General features: G+C 44.3%; 2 protein-coding genes across 7 annotated transcripts in view; both read right to left on the reverse strand.

Moving 5' to 3' along the window:
* Nucleotides 1-1808, reverse strand: part of CASS4 (Cas scaffold protein family member 4) — a 35926-nt gene extending 34118 nt beyond the window's left edge. The window contains exons 1-2 of one of the 4 annotated variants that reach the window (XM_004759890.3): nucleotides 1654-1808; nucleotides 815-1018 (exon numbers count right to left, since the gene is read on the reverse strand). In XM_004759890.3, the coding sequence (XP_004759947.1) occupies nucleotides 815-850 (36 nt within the window). In that variant the 5' untranslated portion in view covers nucleotides 851-1018; nucleotides 1654-1808. Of the gene's footprint in view, nucleotides 1-814; nucleotides 1190-1653 lie in introns of those variants that run through there. The other 3 variants (XM_045082048.1, XM_004759894.3, XM_045082047.1) reach the window with 3 other exon arrangements.
* Nucleotides 1809-7994: 6186 nt separating this feature from the next.
* Nucleotides 7995-19204, reverse strand: CSTF1 (cleavage stimulation factor subunit 1). 3 transcript variants are annotated; one of them, XM_045082053.1, is made up of 6 exons: nucleotides 19061-19204; nucleotides 15177-15377; nucleotides 13314-13591; nucleotides 12970-13167; nucleotides 11753-12143; nucleotides 7995-8809 (listed from the first exon to the last, which is right to left on the reverse strand). In XM_045082053.1, exons 2-6 carry the CDS (start codon nucleotides 15343-15345, stop codon nucleotides 8550-8552), a joined length of 1296 nt encoding a protein of 431 aa, XP_044937988.1. In that variant the 5' UTR covers nucleotides 15346-15377; nucleotides 19061-19204; the 3' UTR covers nucleotides 7995-8549. The 3 variants fall into 3 exon arrangements, with proteins under 3 accessions (XP_044937988.1, XP_044937987.1, XP_044937989.1); XM_045082052.1 differs by lacking the exon at nucleotides 19061-19204 and adding an exon at nucleotides 18886-18989; XM_045082054.1 differs by lacking the exon at nucleotides 19061-19204 and adding an exon at nucleotides 18852-18969.
* Nucleotides 19205-19240: the final 36 nt, after the last annotated feature.

The following is a 19240-nucleotide window of genomic DNA, read 5'->3' on the forward strand; positions in this document are numbered from 1 at the left end:
CATAGGTTACTCAGCGGTAAATTTCACTGGTGACATCCATTGTTATTATTTTAATACTAAGTAACATATTCGTAATTCATATAAACAAGCTTCCCCTTTAGTAACTGTTTCACTTCTTCCTGTTCTACTTCACATTTTAAAAAGGTGCAGCAAGATCATCCTTGAGCTTCATTTTCCTTGTGTCCCAGCTGTTTTTCCTTTAAAGCAGCCAACACAACTTTCTAAATAGTGAATCTTTTTTGATTCATGACACAGACTTGAGCCCCACTCATACGTATCAGTACAAAAGTTCTCCGGAATTAGTGCGCAGAATGTTCCCTGTGGACCCAGCCCCTCGGGGGCTGAAGCCGGAGGTAGACTCCGCTCTGGGGAAGGAGCACGGGATCAACCAGGACACCTGGGAGAGACACTAACTGTCTGCAGGGCCCAGAGAGGGGAGGCCAGCGTGGGCGGAGGCCGAGACTCACGTCTTGCTCAAGAAGTTTGTTAGAAGGTGAATGGTCGCCAAGGGATGGGTGAGTTGTATCATCAACCCCATAACCTGGCTTCTGCTAGGAAGTCATTTCATCCGTCTCTCAATCAAACTGGCAGAGGCTTTAGAACACATATCTTTTCCACACTTAGACTTAGTTAAACTTGGTTAAACTTCTCCATCTCAAACTCACATGGACTACTATTAGTACGACCTCAAACTCACACTCACTACTATTCACCTTTCAACTTCATTAGAAACTTGGAGTGCAAATCGGTCCCTGTCCTTAGCCATACCAGGGTGTCCCACCGCCCGCCCCTCCAAGCAGTCCCCGTCACTCACCTTGGGCATACCATCCATGACGCCTGCTCCTTTCATCGTGGTGTGAAACAGCTCCCGTGAGCTCTCCGGCTGATATCTCCGGCTTCAGAAGAGGATTATGCAATGTCACTGCATGCCTCTGGCCTGTTCTCAGAAACTGAATTCTGTGGAGCTATCTGACAACACGGGAAACTGTCAAAACGATTCTCCCAGCAGGCAGACTTTCTGGAAAGCACGATAAGAGTAAAATAAAAGGGATGATGGAGAGGGGACAGAAATCCAGGCCACACTCACTCCTCAATGCCTGGCCTCTCACTTGGTCTAGAAGTAGGGATTGTCACACTTAAGCTATGTGAAACCACAAAAGATGAAAAAAAAAAAAAACGCTCTTCTGCTTTATAGGGTGAAGTTCCTACTTTGAAAGCTCAGCGTATGAGCGCGTTGCATTCTCGTCCCCACAAACACTATGAACAACTTCCACCAGACAGAGCAAGTTCATTTTTTTGATTAGAGGCCGCTAGGCCAAATTTGCGATCGTGGTCAGCCTCTCTTCCTTCCTGCTTCCTAAACTTGCCCCACAAACAGCTGGGAGAAAACAAGTCAAGGGGGGTGCCCTCAAGGACCCCGTCCCGACTCATCTCTCCTCTGGTACATACCGCTCCTTGTTCACCGGCCCACCCAGGCCCACCTCCTGGTCTCGGCTCACAAAACTTCATGACGAACATTTTGCGAGTGCTGACTCTTTACCAGGGCTCTCTGCTGAGCACTTTTCTCTTATCTCTTAAATTGTCTCTTAAATCGCACCCATCCATCATCTGAACTTGAAACCACAGCACGGGCTCAGTGCAGTTCAGCATTACCTGCTAAGTATTTTTACTTTCCCTGAATTCAGAGTAAACGTTCAGAGAGGACGGTGCTAGCCACAGTCACAGCACCACGAACTGGTACCCATTCTCCTGAGCGTGGCTCAGGTTACACCTCCAACAGTTTGTCTCTCCCCGTTGCTACCTTCGTGCCGTTAGGGCCCTCCCTGTCTGGTCTGCTGAGTACCCACCCCCGTGTCGTCAGCGCTCCCACGTCTGAGCACCAGGAAGGATTTACTGGAAATAGCCAGCTGATTTCTGGCTGAGACAATTCATATTTTAAATTGTTATCATTGTTGGAAGTTAACTCCTGGGGCCAAGTGACGGACGTGTCACAGATGGGAGCCGATCAACAGGGAGGGAACGACGACCCCACAGGGTGAGGACACCAGATGGGAGCCGATCAACAGGGAGGGAACGACGACCCCACAGGGTGAGGACACGAGCTGGCTTAGCAGCAAGTTCAAAGCGGAGATTCACAGGGAGGACGTCAGAGATGGGAGAATGGGGAGTCACGGAGGGCAGGTTTCGCGAGGAAGGTATGACAGGAGAGGCGGGGCAGATCGGTGAGAGGCCGAAATCGCTCCCAGCTGCAACGCCATGAATATGCAAAAAAAGAGATGAGGTTAGCAAGTTCCATTGAAGACCTCGAAGCAGGGTCGGATGGAAGAGCAATGAGTCAGAAGGGCTGAGGTTTTGAGTGACAGCCTGGACTAGCCGACGGATTTTATCCCGTTGGTCTTTTGCAGATAGGACGACTCATGCGAGCGGTACCCCTGCCAGGCGTACAGCGGGCAATGCTTGGCAGGCAAAGGCCTGGACAAAATGGCAGGTGATGTCCATGTTGTTGAATGTGAATCTGGACATTTTGCCGGGGTGTGCCTCTTTGCTCCTTTCTTCTGGCCCTAAACTGCATGTCTGTGTTGGTGGGCGTGGATGCTTCCTCTCAGATGAGGAAGATGCGGGCACTGCTGGGCTCAGGTTGAGCTTCAGGCTTCCAGGGTGGGAATCCATTAACCTTAATTTGAGGCTTCTGTGTCCGTTTAGTGGACACACTAAATGGACACAGAATGTGTCCATTATGTCCTGATTTTGTTTTGAAAAGTCCTTATCTCTCAGGCACACATACTGGAATATTGACAGATAAAGATCCGAGATTTGCTTCAGAATAATTCAGCAGAGGGGAAAGTGGCTAGAGGTATAGGTAGAAGAAGATGAGCTATGAGTAGCTGGCTGGGGGGTCGAGTGATGGCTACATGGAAATTCATTATATTGTAATCTTGACATCGAATTACAAAAACAACAGCTTTATTAAGACAGAATTCACATACCGCAAAATTCATCCTTTTAAAGAGCACAATTCAGTGGTTTTTTCTTTGTTTTTTGGTATATGCAGGGTTGTGCAACCATCAGCACTATCTAATTTGAGAAAATATGATCACCTTGGAAAGAAACCCATAGCAGTCACTCCTCATCCCTCTGATGGACTCCAGCTCCCGGCAACCATTGTTTTTGTTTGTTTGTTTGTTTTTTAATTGTATCATGCACCTTCACATATATTTGAAAAGAAGTAAAAAGGATGGACAAACTTGCTCAAGGTCACACGGTGATGGGACTGAGGCAGAAACCAGACCCAAGCCTCTCAGAAGAAAGCTAGACTTTGCACAAGGTCCAGTCTGGACGGTTCCCGCCATCTCCTCAAACTCCCAACAGTGATCTTTCCCACAACTGAAGAACTGACCCTTGAGTTCCTAATACAGGTTAGAATGCTGTAATTTGCATGTCTTATTTACTTATTTAGGAGAAACAACCTAAATTAAGAAACAGAATGAAGTCACAAAAGCCACAGATTTGGTCCCAAAAGGAAACAGACTCACGCTTACACAGACTCCTAGTTTTGAATTTTGTGAATGAGGGGCTTGGCTTCTCAGTCTCCTATCTGGCCCTGTCATTTTACTGAATGAAAGCCCTTAGACATTTTGCTGCAATCCATTCGTATTTACTTCTTTAGGCGAAAGTATCCTCCTGTGCACAAATATTCCAAGAGTTTGCTATTCCAGGAAGGTAGGTGGCTTTCGTATCATTCCGCTGACTGAGGGTTGAAACAGCTGCAGTTCAAGGGAACCGAGTCCGAGACTCTAATGAGATAATTTTCCCCCTTCTCTCGACAAATGCTACTGAGAATGGTATTTTGGATGAATTTTGTCTTCAAAGCCTGGGGCATCTGACCACTTCACTTCTAGAGCTCCTAATAAATGCGCAGGAAGGTTGACTGCTTTTGTAGATGGGACTGTGTTTTGGGTATGCTTTATACTGTTTTCACGTGCACTTCTGGCTAGCATGCTCCTTGAGGGGTAGTTTTCGGACGCTGGGCACTCAGTGCCCGAGTTTTTCAAGTGCAGCTGGACACCAGGTGAAGAATGTCCAAAGCATTAAAGGCTTAGCAGGAAACTTCAGACTGCATGGTTTAAAAAAAAAAAAAAAAAAATTATTTATTTATTTGACAGAGAGAGAGAAAGAGAGAGAGAGAGAGGTCACAAGCAGGCAGAGAGGCAGGCAGAGAGAGAGGGGGAAGCAGGCTCCCCGCCGAATGGAGAGCCCGATGCAGGGCTCGATCCAGGACCCTGAGATCATGACCTGAGCTGAAGGCAGAGGCTTAAACCACTGAGCCACCCAGTTGTCCCTAGACTGCACGGCTTTCAAAGCATCTAGTAATCTGGCGGCTTTTAACCTCAAGAAGGTAACTCAAATTCAGCTCTTTTGGGGAAAGCAGAATTTCATAAATTGTCAACAAATTCAGCTAAATTCTCCAATGCACAGATGAAACAGGGAGGACTGGGATTTTAAAGGTCAGTGATGACTCTGTTTAATAGTTTGAATTTTGATGTCATGGTGGAGGGGGTTAAAGCAAGCACGACTTGAGAAACAGGATGCAAAAGAAACGCTGAAGGCATCAAGGGGGCCAAAAGCTGGAGGAGAGGGGCGGAGTGTTAGCAGGAACACAAGAAAATCCCAGGGCACCACACGGGGCCGCAGGCAAGGGGTTACTGTCAGGTGAGTGGCCAGCTGAACAGTGAGTGAGAAAGAGGTTCACTGGATTAGAACACCCACCCAGGGAGTCAGAAGGTGAAGTAGAAAAGCTCCAGAAAAAGGCCAAAAGCCCGAGGAATTAAAGTTATAGAAACGTCAACTATTGGGGTGCCTGGGTATAGCTCCGTGGGTTAATGTCTGCCTTTGGCTCAGGTCATGATCTCAGAGTCCTGGGATAGAGCCCCATGTGAGTGGGGAGTCTGCTCAGCAGGGAGTCTGCTTCTTCCTCTCTCCAACAAATAAATTTAAAAGATCTTAAAAAAAAAAAAAAGTTGATTATTTTCTACAAGGTTTTTGTTGTCCAGATCCTCTTGATCACTTTTTAAAGTCTCTTGGTCCTCGGTCCGTTTCATCTCTTCATGGTCGATGTACTCACATACCATGCATCTGATTAATTCCAAGTCTTCAAGTCTGACTCTCGGGTCTAGTTTCTACTGCTTCTCCTCATGGGGGCAGTTTCCTTAAATACTTGATTATGACCCCGTGATTCTCAGAGCTGGATCTGGGACACTGGAGCCTGGGGGAAAGTTGTGTTCTTCCTTCATTGGTGTTGGCTTTAGACTCTTGGGTTGCTTGTCTCCAGCCACAAAGGTAGTATGAGTTGTTTGTTCCCACCTTAAGTGAGATGGGACTGTCAGAGAAGACCCGCCCCACACACCTGAGCCAGCACCCAGTCAGGCAGCTTTCCTCTTCCCAGGAGGTGGAGTTTTTGTAAAGTTCACCCTTTCAGGGAATAGGGCTCCTTCTGGGTTCTAGGCTTTCCTACCAAGTCTGGACCAAAGCTCCCACGTGAGGTCACAGCTCAGAAATCATTCGGCTTCAGGGGCTTGACAAATGTCCTCAGTGCAAATGGCCACCCCATAGCTCTTGATTATCTAGATTTGAACTTTCTGGTTGCTTTTGCCTCTCAAAAATTCCCTGAGAACTTATTGCTAGCTCAGCCTTTTAGAGATTAAAAATAAAAATAAATTCTGTACAGGTGTGTGCTGAAAAGGTTCTGAGAGTATCCGGTTCACCATATTTTCAGAAACAGAAGTCTCCCTCCCACCCCAAATCTGTTGCTGAGACACCTCCCCCACCCCACAACATCACCTTTCCTCGGCTCAACTGAAGTCTAAGGCGAAAGGTTGGTTTCTCTGAGTCATCAAAAGATATGGAATTATATTTAGTTTTAGGTAAGGCACATAGCTAAAGGAGGTTTGGCTATAGAAATCTGACTTCTAAGCAGAGACAGTCAATTATCATATGGTTTCACTTACTTGTGGAGCACAAGGAATAACATGAGAACATGGGGAGATGGAGAGGAGAAGTGAGATGGGGGAAATTGGAGGCAGATACAAACCATGAGACTGTGGACTCTGAGAATCAAACCAAGGGTTTTGGAGGGGAGGGACTGGGGGGTTGGGTGAGCCTGATGGTGGGTATTATGGAGGGCACAGATTGCATGGGGCACTGGGTGTGGCGCAAAAACAATGAATTTTGGAACGCTGAAAAAAAAATCTGACTTCTAGAACAAAACACTAAAGAAAGTATGAAAAGTACCAAAGTCATAATTGCTATATGAGAATACATGTTTAAATATGGAAACATTCAAAGTAAGGTCCAAAAAAAAAAAAAAAGAACTAGCTTTAAATTATTACATACAAAAAGTTTATTTTTTAGAAATCACATATCTTTAAAAAAATAACACAGAAGTTGTAAGTTCTGACCCTGACTTATTATTCACTGTTTGAAAGCAGGGTGTTATGTGGTACAGTTAATGACATGCTGATGTCATGTCCATGTAATATTCCTGGCCTTTATACCAGTTCAAAATATTAATGTGATTTTATTTTTTAAAAGATTTTATTTATTTGAGACACAGATATCAACAGAGATAGCAAGAGAGCAGGAGTAGCGAGGAGAGGGTAGAAGCAGACTTCCGGCTGAGCAGGGAGCCTGACGAGGGGCTGGATCCCAGGACTCCGGGACCATGACCTGAGCTGAAGGCAGAGGCTTAACTGGCTGAGCCACCCAGGTGTCCCAAAATGTGATTTTTAAAAGAAAAAAGAAAAGAAAAAAAAAAAGGTCTGTTTTGGAAACACACGAAGTATCTTGATCTTGTAAGCGGGAGTCCTGAAACTATAGATCCACTGCTGAGACCATTCCAGAAACTGGAAAAAGCAGGCATCCTTATTTAAATTCATCAATAGTTAAAAAGACCCAGTGGAGCTTAAATCAGGAATGCTTCGGGGTCACTCTAGTGCATGTGCTGGAGTAGAAGGTGGTCAACCTCTGTTGTAGTTTCATAGGGCTGAAAGCAAAAGCAGCAGCAAAAAAAGAAGCCAGGAGCTTTGGCTGGTAATTTTCTATGGAACTGGTTATTCTTTTTCCTATTCAGTAGGTTTCTTCCAATCTTACAAAAGCAGCACCTGCAGATGGCCAAGTTCAAATGCTGGAGAATCAAGACACAGAATAAAAATAAATCCAAACTCCCTATAGACTAAAAAATATCGCTCTTTGGAAATCTGAACTAAAACTCTGATTTAACATATTAAGAATGCCTAAGATGGTTTCCTAGTCCAAAGACTTGAAATGATCCTTAAGGCGGATGACTAACGAAGAATTTTTATGCAGTAAACCTCAGAAGATTTTAAAGTTTCTAAAACATAAAACACTTTAACTTTAATCAATTTGATATTTTTATCAAATGACCCTAAATTCTAATTCTAGATATTCCTACCCAGATCATGAGGTATTTGTATTTGGGGATAAATATAAACCAAAGTCTATCTTTCAGAGGAGAGGTTAGGGTTCCCTGATCTAGCTTGAGCTGAATCCAGAGAAATAGTGTCACATCCTAAAAAGTTTTGAGAAGAAGAAAACCCCCATCGGTTGGTTAACTGCAAAAATCTTCCAAGAACAGAGTTGCTGTGTGCATCCACGATGAGTAGTGATGATTCATGCTGAAGAGAACTGAAAAACGAGATTAAAATTACACAAGAACAAAGTCAATCGGTATTAATCACCTGTGAAACAAGTGAGCAGCTGAGCAGCCGTGGGGTCACCTAATTTTGATTAGATTGGATGGATCTTCAATTAGGTTTTCTATAGACCAGCAATAATCTTATTAGAAGTATTCACTGAAGATAAGCACAGCAGGCACGGAAAGGACAATGTGGGAGGTACAATGAAACATCTGGTCTCCTACACATCTTCAGGAAAAACTGGCCGCTATTTTATTGAAGTGAAAAAGTGTAACACTAAAGTCAGAGATCTGAGCTTTATTATCAGAATGATGTCATTTTAGGATAGAACTGATGGATGCTCTAAAATGGTTTTAATACAGCACAACACTCGATTCTCAGAGCTGTGTGCCCACTTGTCGGTCGATATGTATTCTGCATGGAGACACACGGACAAGGAGGGTGGAGAACAGGTACAAAAGGTGACAAAAATGCCAAATGAAAATTCCTCGGGACAGGTTCAGTTGAGATCTAGAAAGCACTTTAATACTCTATCCTTCTTCAAATGATCAAGAGATTCAAGAGAAATGGCAAGTCCTGTATTTACAAAACCGATGAAAATCACACTGTAATAATCAGTGAATGCAGAACCACCGCACAGATCTGCGTTTCCAACTTTTCCCACCATGATTCTACATCAAGGTAAAAAAAGATTCTTTTGTACAAATCCAAGAAGGACGGAGAGATGGCGGCACACCTGCCAGGTGGTGCAGTGACTTACGACCGGAGCTGCTGATGGGGCGCGGGGGCAGAAGGGGCACAGTCCTCGAGACAAGAACCCTAGATCCTGGAGGCGGGTTAGTCCGTGGTGGATCTCCGGTACCAAAACCGTGCTCGGAAGTCGTCGCTGCACGTCATGAAGCCGGGGTTGGTGGGCGAATGCACGATGCAGCGCACGATGTTGTTGTGGCCCAGGGAGAGCAGGTTGCGGCGCTCGGCCGTGCGAGAGTCCCAGCAGCACAGGCTGATGGTCCTCTCGTCGGGGAGCAGCACGTAGTCCTCAGTGTGGTTGAACACGGCCTGTGTTCGGTGCACCTGCCGCCCGCTCAAGCCGGCACCTGCACAGAGATGAGAGGTTACGGGTCTGAGCGCCAAGGCTAGCTGTCCACGTTGATGTTTTCCATCCTCGGACTCTCGCACGTTGGCTAACTATCCTGTCCCTGGCAAAACAGCATTTTAAAATGGAAGGAATACACATTTGTTGTGCAATTTGGGATGCTCCAGGAAAGCATGCAGACCAAAATCACCCCAGCTTGCTACCTCGGGCAACTAACTGTGAATGCTCTGATATACCTCTAGGCATAAAAACATCTTAAGAAAAGATACAAAATTGGTGCTACATGTCTTTTCTGTCACAGTTTAAATCAACTTTTTGTTGGGTACATTCGTTCTTCCATGTTTTTTACTGGCTGCAAAATGCATCATTGTTAGGAAGCACTATTACTAGTTACTTCTTCTCCTGCTAGGCATTTAGTTTGTATCTGATCGCAAATAACACTGCAACAAATTCTTTGTACTGAACACATGATTTCCTTGATTAAATTCCTAAAACAGAATTACTGGGATGTATGGACATCTTCTCTCCAAAAGGAAACTTTAGGCTTTTTTAGGACCAGGAAAATACAGATTTTATGTTTAAAATACTGTATGAAGCATAAAAAAGAACTGCCTGATAGTTTTGCACCCAGAGTCAGTATTCTGATGAACACCCTTTCTCCAAATCTCTACGTTGTCCGTCATCTGTAAAGCAGGGCACACACCACTGCTTTCATTCGACAGGCTGGAGCAGAGCTCTGTGAGGAGGGACTATGGTTTCATGGATAAAAATACAAGTGTTGGTGACAGATCTGGACTCAACACTTATAAGTGATGCGAACATGGACAGATCACACCGCCCTGTTATGCCTTCAATTTCGCTTCTGTTCTGTGGAGGGTAATGACAGCACCCACTCACACGGTGGCTGCCAGGATCTGCATAGGGTACAACACACATAGAGCTTTGCAGGGTGTTTATTTTTCAAGGCTGCATACTGTGAAAAGGATGCCGAACAACAATTCACTTCATTCTCTCCCTTTCACCTACTCTAGATTTCGTTGGCATGGAACCTTGCTGTGTGCGCACGTGCATGCTTGCTCAGAGTCTTTTTAGACTAAATTTCTAAGAGTGCACCTCGTAGGCCTGATGCTGAAAATTTTGATACAGGACACCAACCTGCCCAGTGGAAATACTTTACCAGCTGACACTCCTAACAATAGGATATGTAATTTCCTAAAATGTTGATCAATACATTGTAACAGCAATCTTATAAATTCCCGCCACCTGACGCATACAGAAAGATACTTCCATTTCCATTTCTTAGGTTTACAGAACTGCCAGTCACCTTGCCCTCTCCTGGAGCTCACTGACTGCGCATGTGTCCACTTCACAAGCTCTGCGCACTGCTTCCCTGGTTCAGCATTTTTAGTGTTCTGAATTGATTTTTAACATTGAAATTTCTAACACTTGATAGTCTTTCCTTGTCTTTCAATATTTCAAGAACCCTTTGAATTCTAACTAGACACTCGAGCTGGAAACACAGATCTAAGCATGCTGCCATGGAATCTTAGCCTGTGAATTAGAAAATGAGGGAATTTGCATACAAATTCCGTAGAATCTCATTTTGACATCAAATCCCAATTCTCCACCAAAACAAACTCATCAGCCACATGTAAGCATGAAACATCCCAATAGTGGGACGCCTGGGTGGCTCAGTTGGTTAAGCAGCTGCCTTCGGCTCAGGTCATGATCCCAGCGTCCTGGGATCGAGTCCCATATTGGGCTCCTTGCTCCGCAGGGAGCCTGCTTCTCCATCTGACTCTGCCTTCCACTCTGTCTGCCTGTGCTCGCTCTCGCTCGCTCTCTCTGACAAATAAATAAAATCTTAAAAAAAAAAAAAAAAAAAAGAAACATCCCAATAGTCACAAGACAAAACAAACACAATAAATCTCGAGACTCTAGCATGCACCCTTCCTGATACACTGCACTCAGTTACTTCTGAAGATGGAGGTTTTCCCACTTTCACTCTGATCACTTTTGTATCTTCTTTTTGCAACAAGCATACAGTCCTTGAACAATAAGAATTAAAGAAATTCTTCAAAATAGCTCCATACAATAGTGTTTCAACAAAGTCACCAAGAATTATGATAAAAATGACTTTCCACAAGACTTGTCAGTTGTACCGCCTGTGTCAGAAGCCAGACAGATGGCAGGAAGTGAACTTGGCGGCCAGGAGACAGATCAGAGGGGGTCATGCTGCACCCTAGTGGTTCAGATGTCTCAGTCTCCACCTCTTCACTTTTCTAAAAGGCTAACTAATAACCACCACAGCCAGGCCCTTATAAATTGTTTTCTTATTAAGTTCCGGTCCTGGTGATTTTAGTGTATGACACAAACATCTCACAACACAGGAAACTAGCTGAAGTTTCCTGGAGGTTTTCTACCAAACAATAGCCTTGGCAGCTCTGAGGAACAGGGAATGAGACACAGTATTTTACCAACATTCACTGCCCGAGTAACTATTAGGGTTACCGGCTGTCTTAGGAATAGGCCAAGATCTTCCCTCTCAGCCTTCTTTCCCTAATGCATATATTTACTGTGACGCACTAACTCAGGCTTTTCTCTGGACTGCTCTATGTCTGAGGAAAGAAGGCGGACCACTGGTTTACAAATGGACCACCAGAATCTCAAATGTTAATTGCATGGAATCAGATCTCATTTAAGCCATAAAGTATGGAGAAGAATAAGGTTATGAAACTATCGTTCTATTTCCAGCTCTGCTTCTTATGACCTGCAGCCTTGGCTGAATGACCTAATGTCTAAGCCTCGATTTCTTATTTAAAAGAGGAATCACACCTGCCTTGCTCAATGCATACATTTACTCTGTGGCTCTCGTGAGGATTTAAGGGTTCTGGAAACCATAAAATGCTTCAGAAACATTAAGTAATAGCAATTTTTCACATACCTGTGTATCTGACCAGCGTTCGTCCTGTGGATATCTCCCAAAGTTTAGCTACAGAGTCTTTTCCACTGGAGAGAATGTATTTCGAATTTTTGGAGAAAATGGCAGAACAAACTTCAGCACCATCATGGGCTTTCTCAAAAGTTGTGATGCATCGATTTGAAACACCATCCCATAGCTTGATGCAGCCGTCCTTGCTACCAGTTACATACATATTGGCGCTAGGATTGTAATTCACGGAGCATATAGCATCGGTGTGTTGATCTTGAGGATTGCATGAGACAAAACACTGAAATGTATTGATATCATAAAGCCGAAGAGTAGGGTGCTGAGTCCCAACAAGTATAAAGTCTCCGGAAGGATGAAAAGAGATGGAGCGTAACATTTCGGCTTCCTGTTAGGACAGAGACATTAAGTAACCAACTGGTGAACAATTAAATCCGGAGGAAATGCGGAAAGTATTTCATTGATGGAAAGAATACTTAAGACAATGGTCAGATGTTACACAGGTATAAGAAGGAACAATGAACTTTCTAGAGTATCATTTGAACAGAGATTTTAAAAACTATTTCCTGGTGAGATTACTTATTCCAAAAACCGCAGGAGCGAGCTTCATTATTTCCAAATTAACATCGGGTGAACTCAGAATGGAACACTATCGGGCTAGAATACATTCACATATGAACGAACAAGGATAAATACAACTTGTACACGGGAAGAGCTTCTTCAGTTTGTCCTGGGTCTCCAAATATTGAGTAAAAAAACTAAGTTAAATTATAAAAAGGTAGAAGCCACTACCAAAACATTAGTATTTCTGAGCTTCAAACTCAAAATACAGTACCAAATGTCACTTTTCCGGGAAACATCTGAGTTTCAATGGAATGATTTTTTGATTGCCATTAAGTTACACTTCAGCCAAGTTGGTCTGTTTTATCTTTAAACAGGGTTCTGCAACCCTTAAGAAGTGACATAGATTGTGAACCCTTGTTGCATACACTGTGGCCAGCAGTCCTGACCAGCCACAGGAAGGTGGGCACAGGAAGCATGCGGACCACAAGTCCATGCAAATCGGATTCCCGAGCAACCTGAGGCATGCGTCTTTGTTGCTCCTGTTTTATAGGATGATCACTGAGCCTACTTTAAAAAAGGGAATAGTCATACAATAATAACTCTTAGTTTTTAAGAAAAAAATGTAAAGCTCCTTTCCAAACATTCCTAACCTGAATGTATTTGAAGGCTCTTTTTGCAGATGGCTTGGAATAATCAAATAATTTAAGAGTATAATCCCTTGAGCCAGAGGCAAGGATCTGTTCTGTTGGGTGGAAAGCGAGACATGTGACTTCATCCACGTGGTCGTAAAGCGTTCGAATCACTGGGTGGTTTTCCATGTTCTGCTGTGCAGTCTCGTTCATCATGACCTAGACCAATGAGAAAATAGGTGCTCAAACTCTAAAATCTGTCTGATTCAAAGTACCCAACTGTGCTAAGTTAAGTCTGATCTACTGGTCTCTCATTCTCCCAGTGAACAACAGGCACACAGCACACGCGTCACTGGCATTGTTACCTCTATCGGCATGGCACTTTTGGCCAACATTCTCTCTGTGTCAAGTATCTTTATGGAAGCGTCAGCAGATCCAGTAGCTATTAACTGCCCATCTCTACTGTACGTAGCTACGCGGCACGGTCCTTTATGAGAAGTGACATAGCACGTTTCGTACTCTGAAGCCTCTGGGGACATGGTCTGGACATCTGCATCAAATTCCAGGTCAATTCCTGTGCCCGGGGCAACTGTATCTGAACGACCAATTGCATACTGAACTGCGGTATCATCATTTTCCATTCCTGAAAGGAATAAAAATTAAGTGCATGAGGGGTGCCTGGGTGGCTCAGTGGGTTAAGTGTCTGCTTTCAGCTTGGGTCATGGTCCTAGGCTCTTGGGATCAAGCCCTGCATTGGGCTCTGTGCTCAACGGTGAGCCTGCTTCTCCCTCTCCATCTGCCCTTCCCCTTGCTCATGCGGTCTCTCCCCTCAATAAACAAATAAAATCTTTAAAAAAAAATTAAGTGCATGAAAAAATGTTACTTTAAAAAGCCAAGACGAAATTCTGGATCCAGTGTCACTTTACTCTTTCTTGGAGCTGCAGGACATCTAGCCCTTCACAAAATATGTCTGCCGACCGAGGTGCATGCGCAGTGACAACCCTATAGGCAGTAAGGATCAGGGAAGCTTAGATTCCAAGAGGTTCCATCAGCTCCCCCAATTTCTGCCTCCAAAATTTCCTACTTTAATTACAACTACAGAAATGTAAAAAAAAAGCAATTCTGTAGTTATGCTGTCCATTTTTTCCCATTCTGTATTTTAGTATTTTAGTGCTGAGATCTGTTAGTAGCAGCTTTGAGGCTCATTAAGTCAGATACATTGTTAGCAGTAACACTAGTGAAACATATCTGAAAGAATGTTGATATTTAAATAAATAGAAGTTTCTCAAGAAAATGCATTTTAAATTTAAAAATAACTTCACATATCACATAAAGATTATGTTTATTAAGTATAAGAAAAATTAGGAATACAGATGAACACAAAAATAAAAATTATCTTCTATTAGATCACCCGGAGATAGTTACTATTAACATGGTGGAATGAAATTCTTCTGGACCTTTGTTACAATTCTTAAAAATAGAACCACACTATATGGTATTTTGTAAGTTGTTCATTTACTCAAACAGAATAAACATCTGGCCAGTGTAATGTTTATCTATATCATGTTGCCGGACCCAATGTGATGGATACAAGAATACTCACAACTAACTTCTTATTTTTGGGTATTTCAGTTGTATTCATTTTATTTCCTCAAATTCGTATAAAAATTATCAAAATTAGCATTGCTAAGTCAAAGGGTATAAACATTATGGTCATTCTATATTTTACTGAGTGCTTTCTACAACCCAGGCAAGCATCAGGATATCATCCTGTTGAACAAGACAAGATCCTGGTCTTTATTGAGCTTACTGTCTTTTCTGGGGAGTACAGACTGCGTGGGAAACAACCTGAAACAGTGAAGAAAATTTCAGACAGTGATTCTATTATGAAAGAAATGGAAGTGTTGTTTTAGAGCACCTGGGGAGGTATGGGGAAGATAGCAGGTTATTTTAGAAGAGGAGAAGACGACTCTCTGAAACACCATTCGAGCTGAAATCTGAAACCATATTACAATGAAAGAACGCTTCAGATAATTCTTACACAGAGCTTGAGGCTAGAACCAGCACGAAATCGTCATAACTTGGAGTCTGCTTACTCTTTCAGTATCTAGCACTGAACTTGACACATACTAGGCACTAAAACGAAACAAAAATAATCTTGAACAATTCTGATTGTGAAAACATCGGGAACCTTGTCACGGAATCAATGAATCTGCATTCAAAGCTACCTAGTTTGATGAGATGCAACAGCTGCTCCGAGGGCGCACAAACAGACTGAGGCTTGATTTCATTAATGAGGCCATTAGCAATGCTGATGTAGCCATCATAGAGCAGCTGGCTAATGATCAGCTTGTAGAGCTGCTGGCGGTCCTTCAAGCCCACTTTGGTTCTGTACATCTTGGAGAAGAGGAAGCCAATCTCCTTGCCGGCTGCAAGATGAGAAAAGAGGGGTGGTGAAGGGCAGAGGCACTACTAAGTCACAGAGGCAACACAGCAATCTGGTCAGACGTGTGGGGAGCACATCCCAGCTCTACTAGTCGTGTCATCTTTGGTCATCAACCTCCTTCCTCTGAGATCATGTTCCTCAGCTGTTAAGTAAGTTAGTGAAGGTTAAATAAGAATGGTGTGTGCAGAGCAGCAGAAATCATGTTATTCAAATTCATGTTAGCTAATATTTACAGAATATTACAGAACTTTTTGTCAATTTTTTTTCTGTCAAACTACCTGCTTGCCATTTTAATTCTATATTGCTATCCTAGAATCTTCTATTTCTTCTGTTAAAAGACACTAACTGGGCCACCTGAGTGGCTCAGTGGGTTAAAGCCTCTGCCTTCGGCTTAGGTCATGATCCCAGGGTCCTGGGAGAGGGGAACCCTTCTTCCCCGCCACCCCCCCCCCGCCTCTCTGCTTCCTTGTGATCTCTGTCAAATAAATAAATAAAATCTTAAAAAAAAAAAAGACACTGGTTTTTGCAATAGGTAAGACAGCTGCTATTGCTGAATGTCTAGACACTACTGTTTCCACCAGCTGAGCTACATGTTTACTCATGTCAGTTATGTTCATTTTTTAAAAATAGGGTTTATTGGGCGCCTGGGTGGCTCAGTGGGTTGAGCCGCTGCCTTCGGCTCGGGTCATGATCTCAGGGTCCTGGGATCGAGTCCCGCATCGGGCTCTCTGCTCAGCAGGGAGCCTGCTTCCTCCTCTCTCTCTCTCTCTGCCTGCCTCTCTGCCTACTGTGATCTCTCTCTGTCAAATAAATAAATAAAATCTTTAAAAAAATATATATAAAAATAGGGTTTATTTATTTATTTTACAGAGACACAGCGAGAGAGGGAACACAAGCAGGGGGAGTAGGAGAGGGAGAAGCAGGCTTTCCACTGAGCAGGGAGCGCCAGGCGGAACTGGATCCCAGGATGCTGGGACCATGGCCTGAGCTGAAGGTAGGCACTTAACGACTACCCAGGAGCTACCCAGGAGCCCCAGTTATGTTCATTCCTTAAAAAAAAAAAAAAAAAAAAAAAAAACACCATTTATTTATTTATTTATTTTACAGAGAGAGAGAGAGAGAGAGAGAGAGAGAGAAAGAGTGTGTGACTGAGAAGCAGGCTCCCTGATGAGTGGGGAGCCAATGTAGGACTTGATCCCAGGACCCCGAGATCATGATCCGAGCCGAAGGCAGATGCTTAACTGACTGAGCCACCCAGACACCCCCCAGTTATGTTCATTAAAACACATTTTAAGGTAGGAGGCCAATGCCTTGTTGGCTCAGTGGGTTAAAGCCTCTGCCTTTGGCTCAGGCCATGATCCCAGGGTCCTGGGATCAAGCCCCACATCGGGCTCTCTGCTCCGCAGGGAGCCTGCTTCCTCCTCTCTCTCTGCCTGCCTCTCTGCCTGCTTGTGATCTCTTTCTGTCAAATAAATAAATAAAATCTTAAAAAAAAAAACCCCACACATTTTAAGGTAACTAAATCTGTTATATTACATAATATAATTACATAGTAAAGAGAAACACAAGGGCACAAAAGCCACGATGCTATGAAAACTAAATCAAATTGAATGCTTTGGAAAGATTCAAAGATGAATTGCTTAATAAAATACTGGCAAAAAGGATATGGCTAAAACAACAATAAAAAACATGAATAAAAAGGGCAAAAATCTGAAGGATTGTGCCCTAAGATTGGTTCAGAAGTGGTTAAGGTCTTCCTTAGAAAGTAAAATGAAAACTGCAGATGATGGTTTCTGATCTATGCAAAAAAAGTCAGTACAAATGGTGAACATGAGTGCATAATTTGACTTCCAAAAATCAATGTCTGTATGTATATGTATGTCTGGACAGCTATCAGAGGGCCACAAGAATTTGGGGCTGTTAATAAAGAAGAGAAGTTGCAGGCAGACAAGAAACTGCAAGAGCACAGGGGAGAGAGAGGAATACCAGAAAGGAGTGAGCAGTAACACTAGCCCTGCCTGGACTTTACCGGGAAAGATTCTGGAACGGGGGTGTCTTATAGTAATGGGGTGGGGAACCATGTTTTCTAACTCCCTCTGGAGAATAACTGAAGCTATTGATCCTAAGAATAAATAACAGGTACTGAGTATTTAGCATGTTTTTTCTTACTTAGTCCTCAACACCACTCTGTAAAGGAGATCCTGTAATCTTATATACAGATCAGAAGGGAAAATAACTTGTCCAAGGTCCCACGACCTTGGAGTGCATGGAGAAAGCGGGACTGAAATACAGATGGTTTAACTCTAGACTCTGTTGCTGATGACTACTTGTAGCGCTCCTTGAAAATTTAATGACAGAGGCGCCTGAGTGACTTAGCCCATTAAGCTTCTGCCTTGGCTCAGGTCATGATCCCCAGGGTCCTGGGATCCATTCCCGAATCCGGAATCCGGCTCCCTGCTCGTGGAGGAGCCTGCTTCTCCCTCTGCCCCTCTCTCTGCCCCTCCTGCTCCCTCTCTTGCTCTCAAATAAATAAAAATCTTTAAAAAATCTAATAATTTTAAAACTTTAAAATCTATTAGACATAAGTGTAGTATATAACACACAGCGTGCAAGCAACCTGTATGCATTATCTCACTTAATACTCACCTAATCCTGTTTTAGAGATAGGCAACCTGAGGTGCAAAGAGGTTAACTCACCCAGGCTATCTGACCTCAGAGCTCCAGGCCTTACTGGGCTGCACTGACCTGTGTTAATAACAGCTGCTAACATTTATTAAGTACTTGCCAGGCACAGTGTTAGGCACTTTACAAGCGTTAGCTCACTGAATGAAATCGAAGTATTTAAGCACACGTAGAAACAACTGTATACAAATCTATGCTTGTGTAGACAACACTTGGACACAAAAGAGATGATGAAACCGGCACAAAGAAGTTAGGAAACTGAAAATAAAATGTGGCTGGGTAACGCGTCAAGGGGCCGCCAGGACAGCCCACAGCAGCGCCCAGAACTTAACCACAAATCTCTCCCGCCTCTGCCCTCACGCCAGGAGCATCACGGGGCACACAAAGATTAAGAAAGAAAAGGACGAGGCCCGCTTCTCAAGTCTCCCAGAACGTTCGCTCGCTGGGCTACTGAGTGCCCAATTACCGCCCCCAATTTGCAGATGAGGACGCCGAGGCCCGAGGACGGGAAGCACAAGCCGCAAGAACTGTCTACACCCGGAACTGGAAGAGGGACCAGGGCGGGGACACACATGGCCCCTCACGAGGCTCCTACCATCCCGCGGTAGAAGCGAACTAAGGACGGAGTGAGGGACGCAGCGAGGCCTTCGAGGAACAGAAGGGGGTGTGCAGGCCCGGCCGGGCAACTCAGGGCGCATGCCAACCCTCTCACTATCCGGCCTTCCCGCCCCGCTCATCTTTCCTGTGGTCCCACAAAGACCCCGGCGAACCGCACCAGCCGCTCTCCATGCATCCCAGGGCCCCAGTACCCTCTAGTCCGGCTCTCTTGATCTCCCGCTCTCTCCCAGAAAAATGGAGGCGCGAATTCTGCCCAATCGATCGCTCTGAGCGCACGTTCCCTGCGCACGCGCAAAGGGCGAAACGCCGAGCGCTGCGCTATCGATCGGCCTCACTCTCTCCTGCCCCTCTCGCCATCTTACTTACTGGCGCGTTCGAGTGGTTCGTTAACCTCCTCGGACTTTCCCTCTTGCGCGACAACGTTGATTGACACCAGGGAGATGCTGTTTCGTGGACAAATGTCGGATCCCGGAGAGCACCGCGGGCGCTAGAACGGCCAAAGCCTGGCGGGCGGTTGGCTCCACCACTTCCGGGGCCTTACCGGGC

Source organism: Mustela putorius, unplaced genomic scaffold, assembly GCF_011764305.1.
Source record: "Mustela putorius furo isolate JIRA1106 unplaced genomic scaffold, ASM1176430v1.1 tig00000592_pilon_pilon_pilon, whole genome shotgun sequence".
Classification (NCBI taxonomy): domain Eukaryota; kingdom Metazoa; phylum Chordata; class Mammalia; order Carnivora; family Mustelidae; genus Mustela; species Mustela putorius.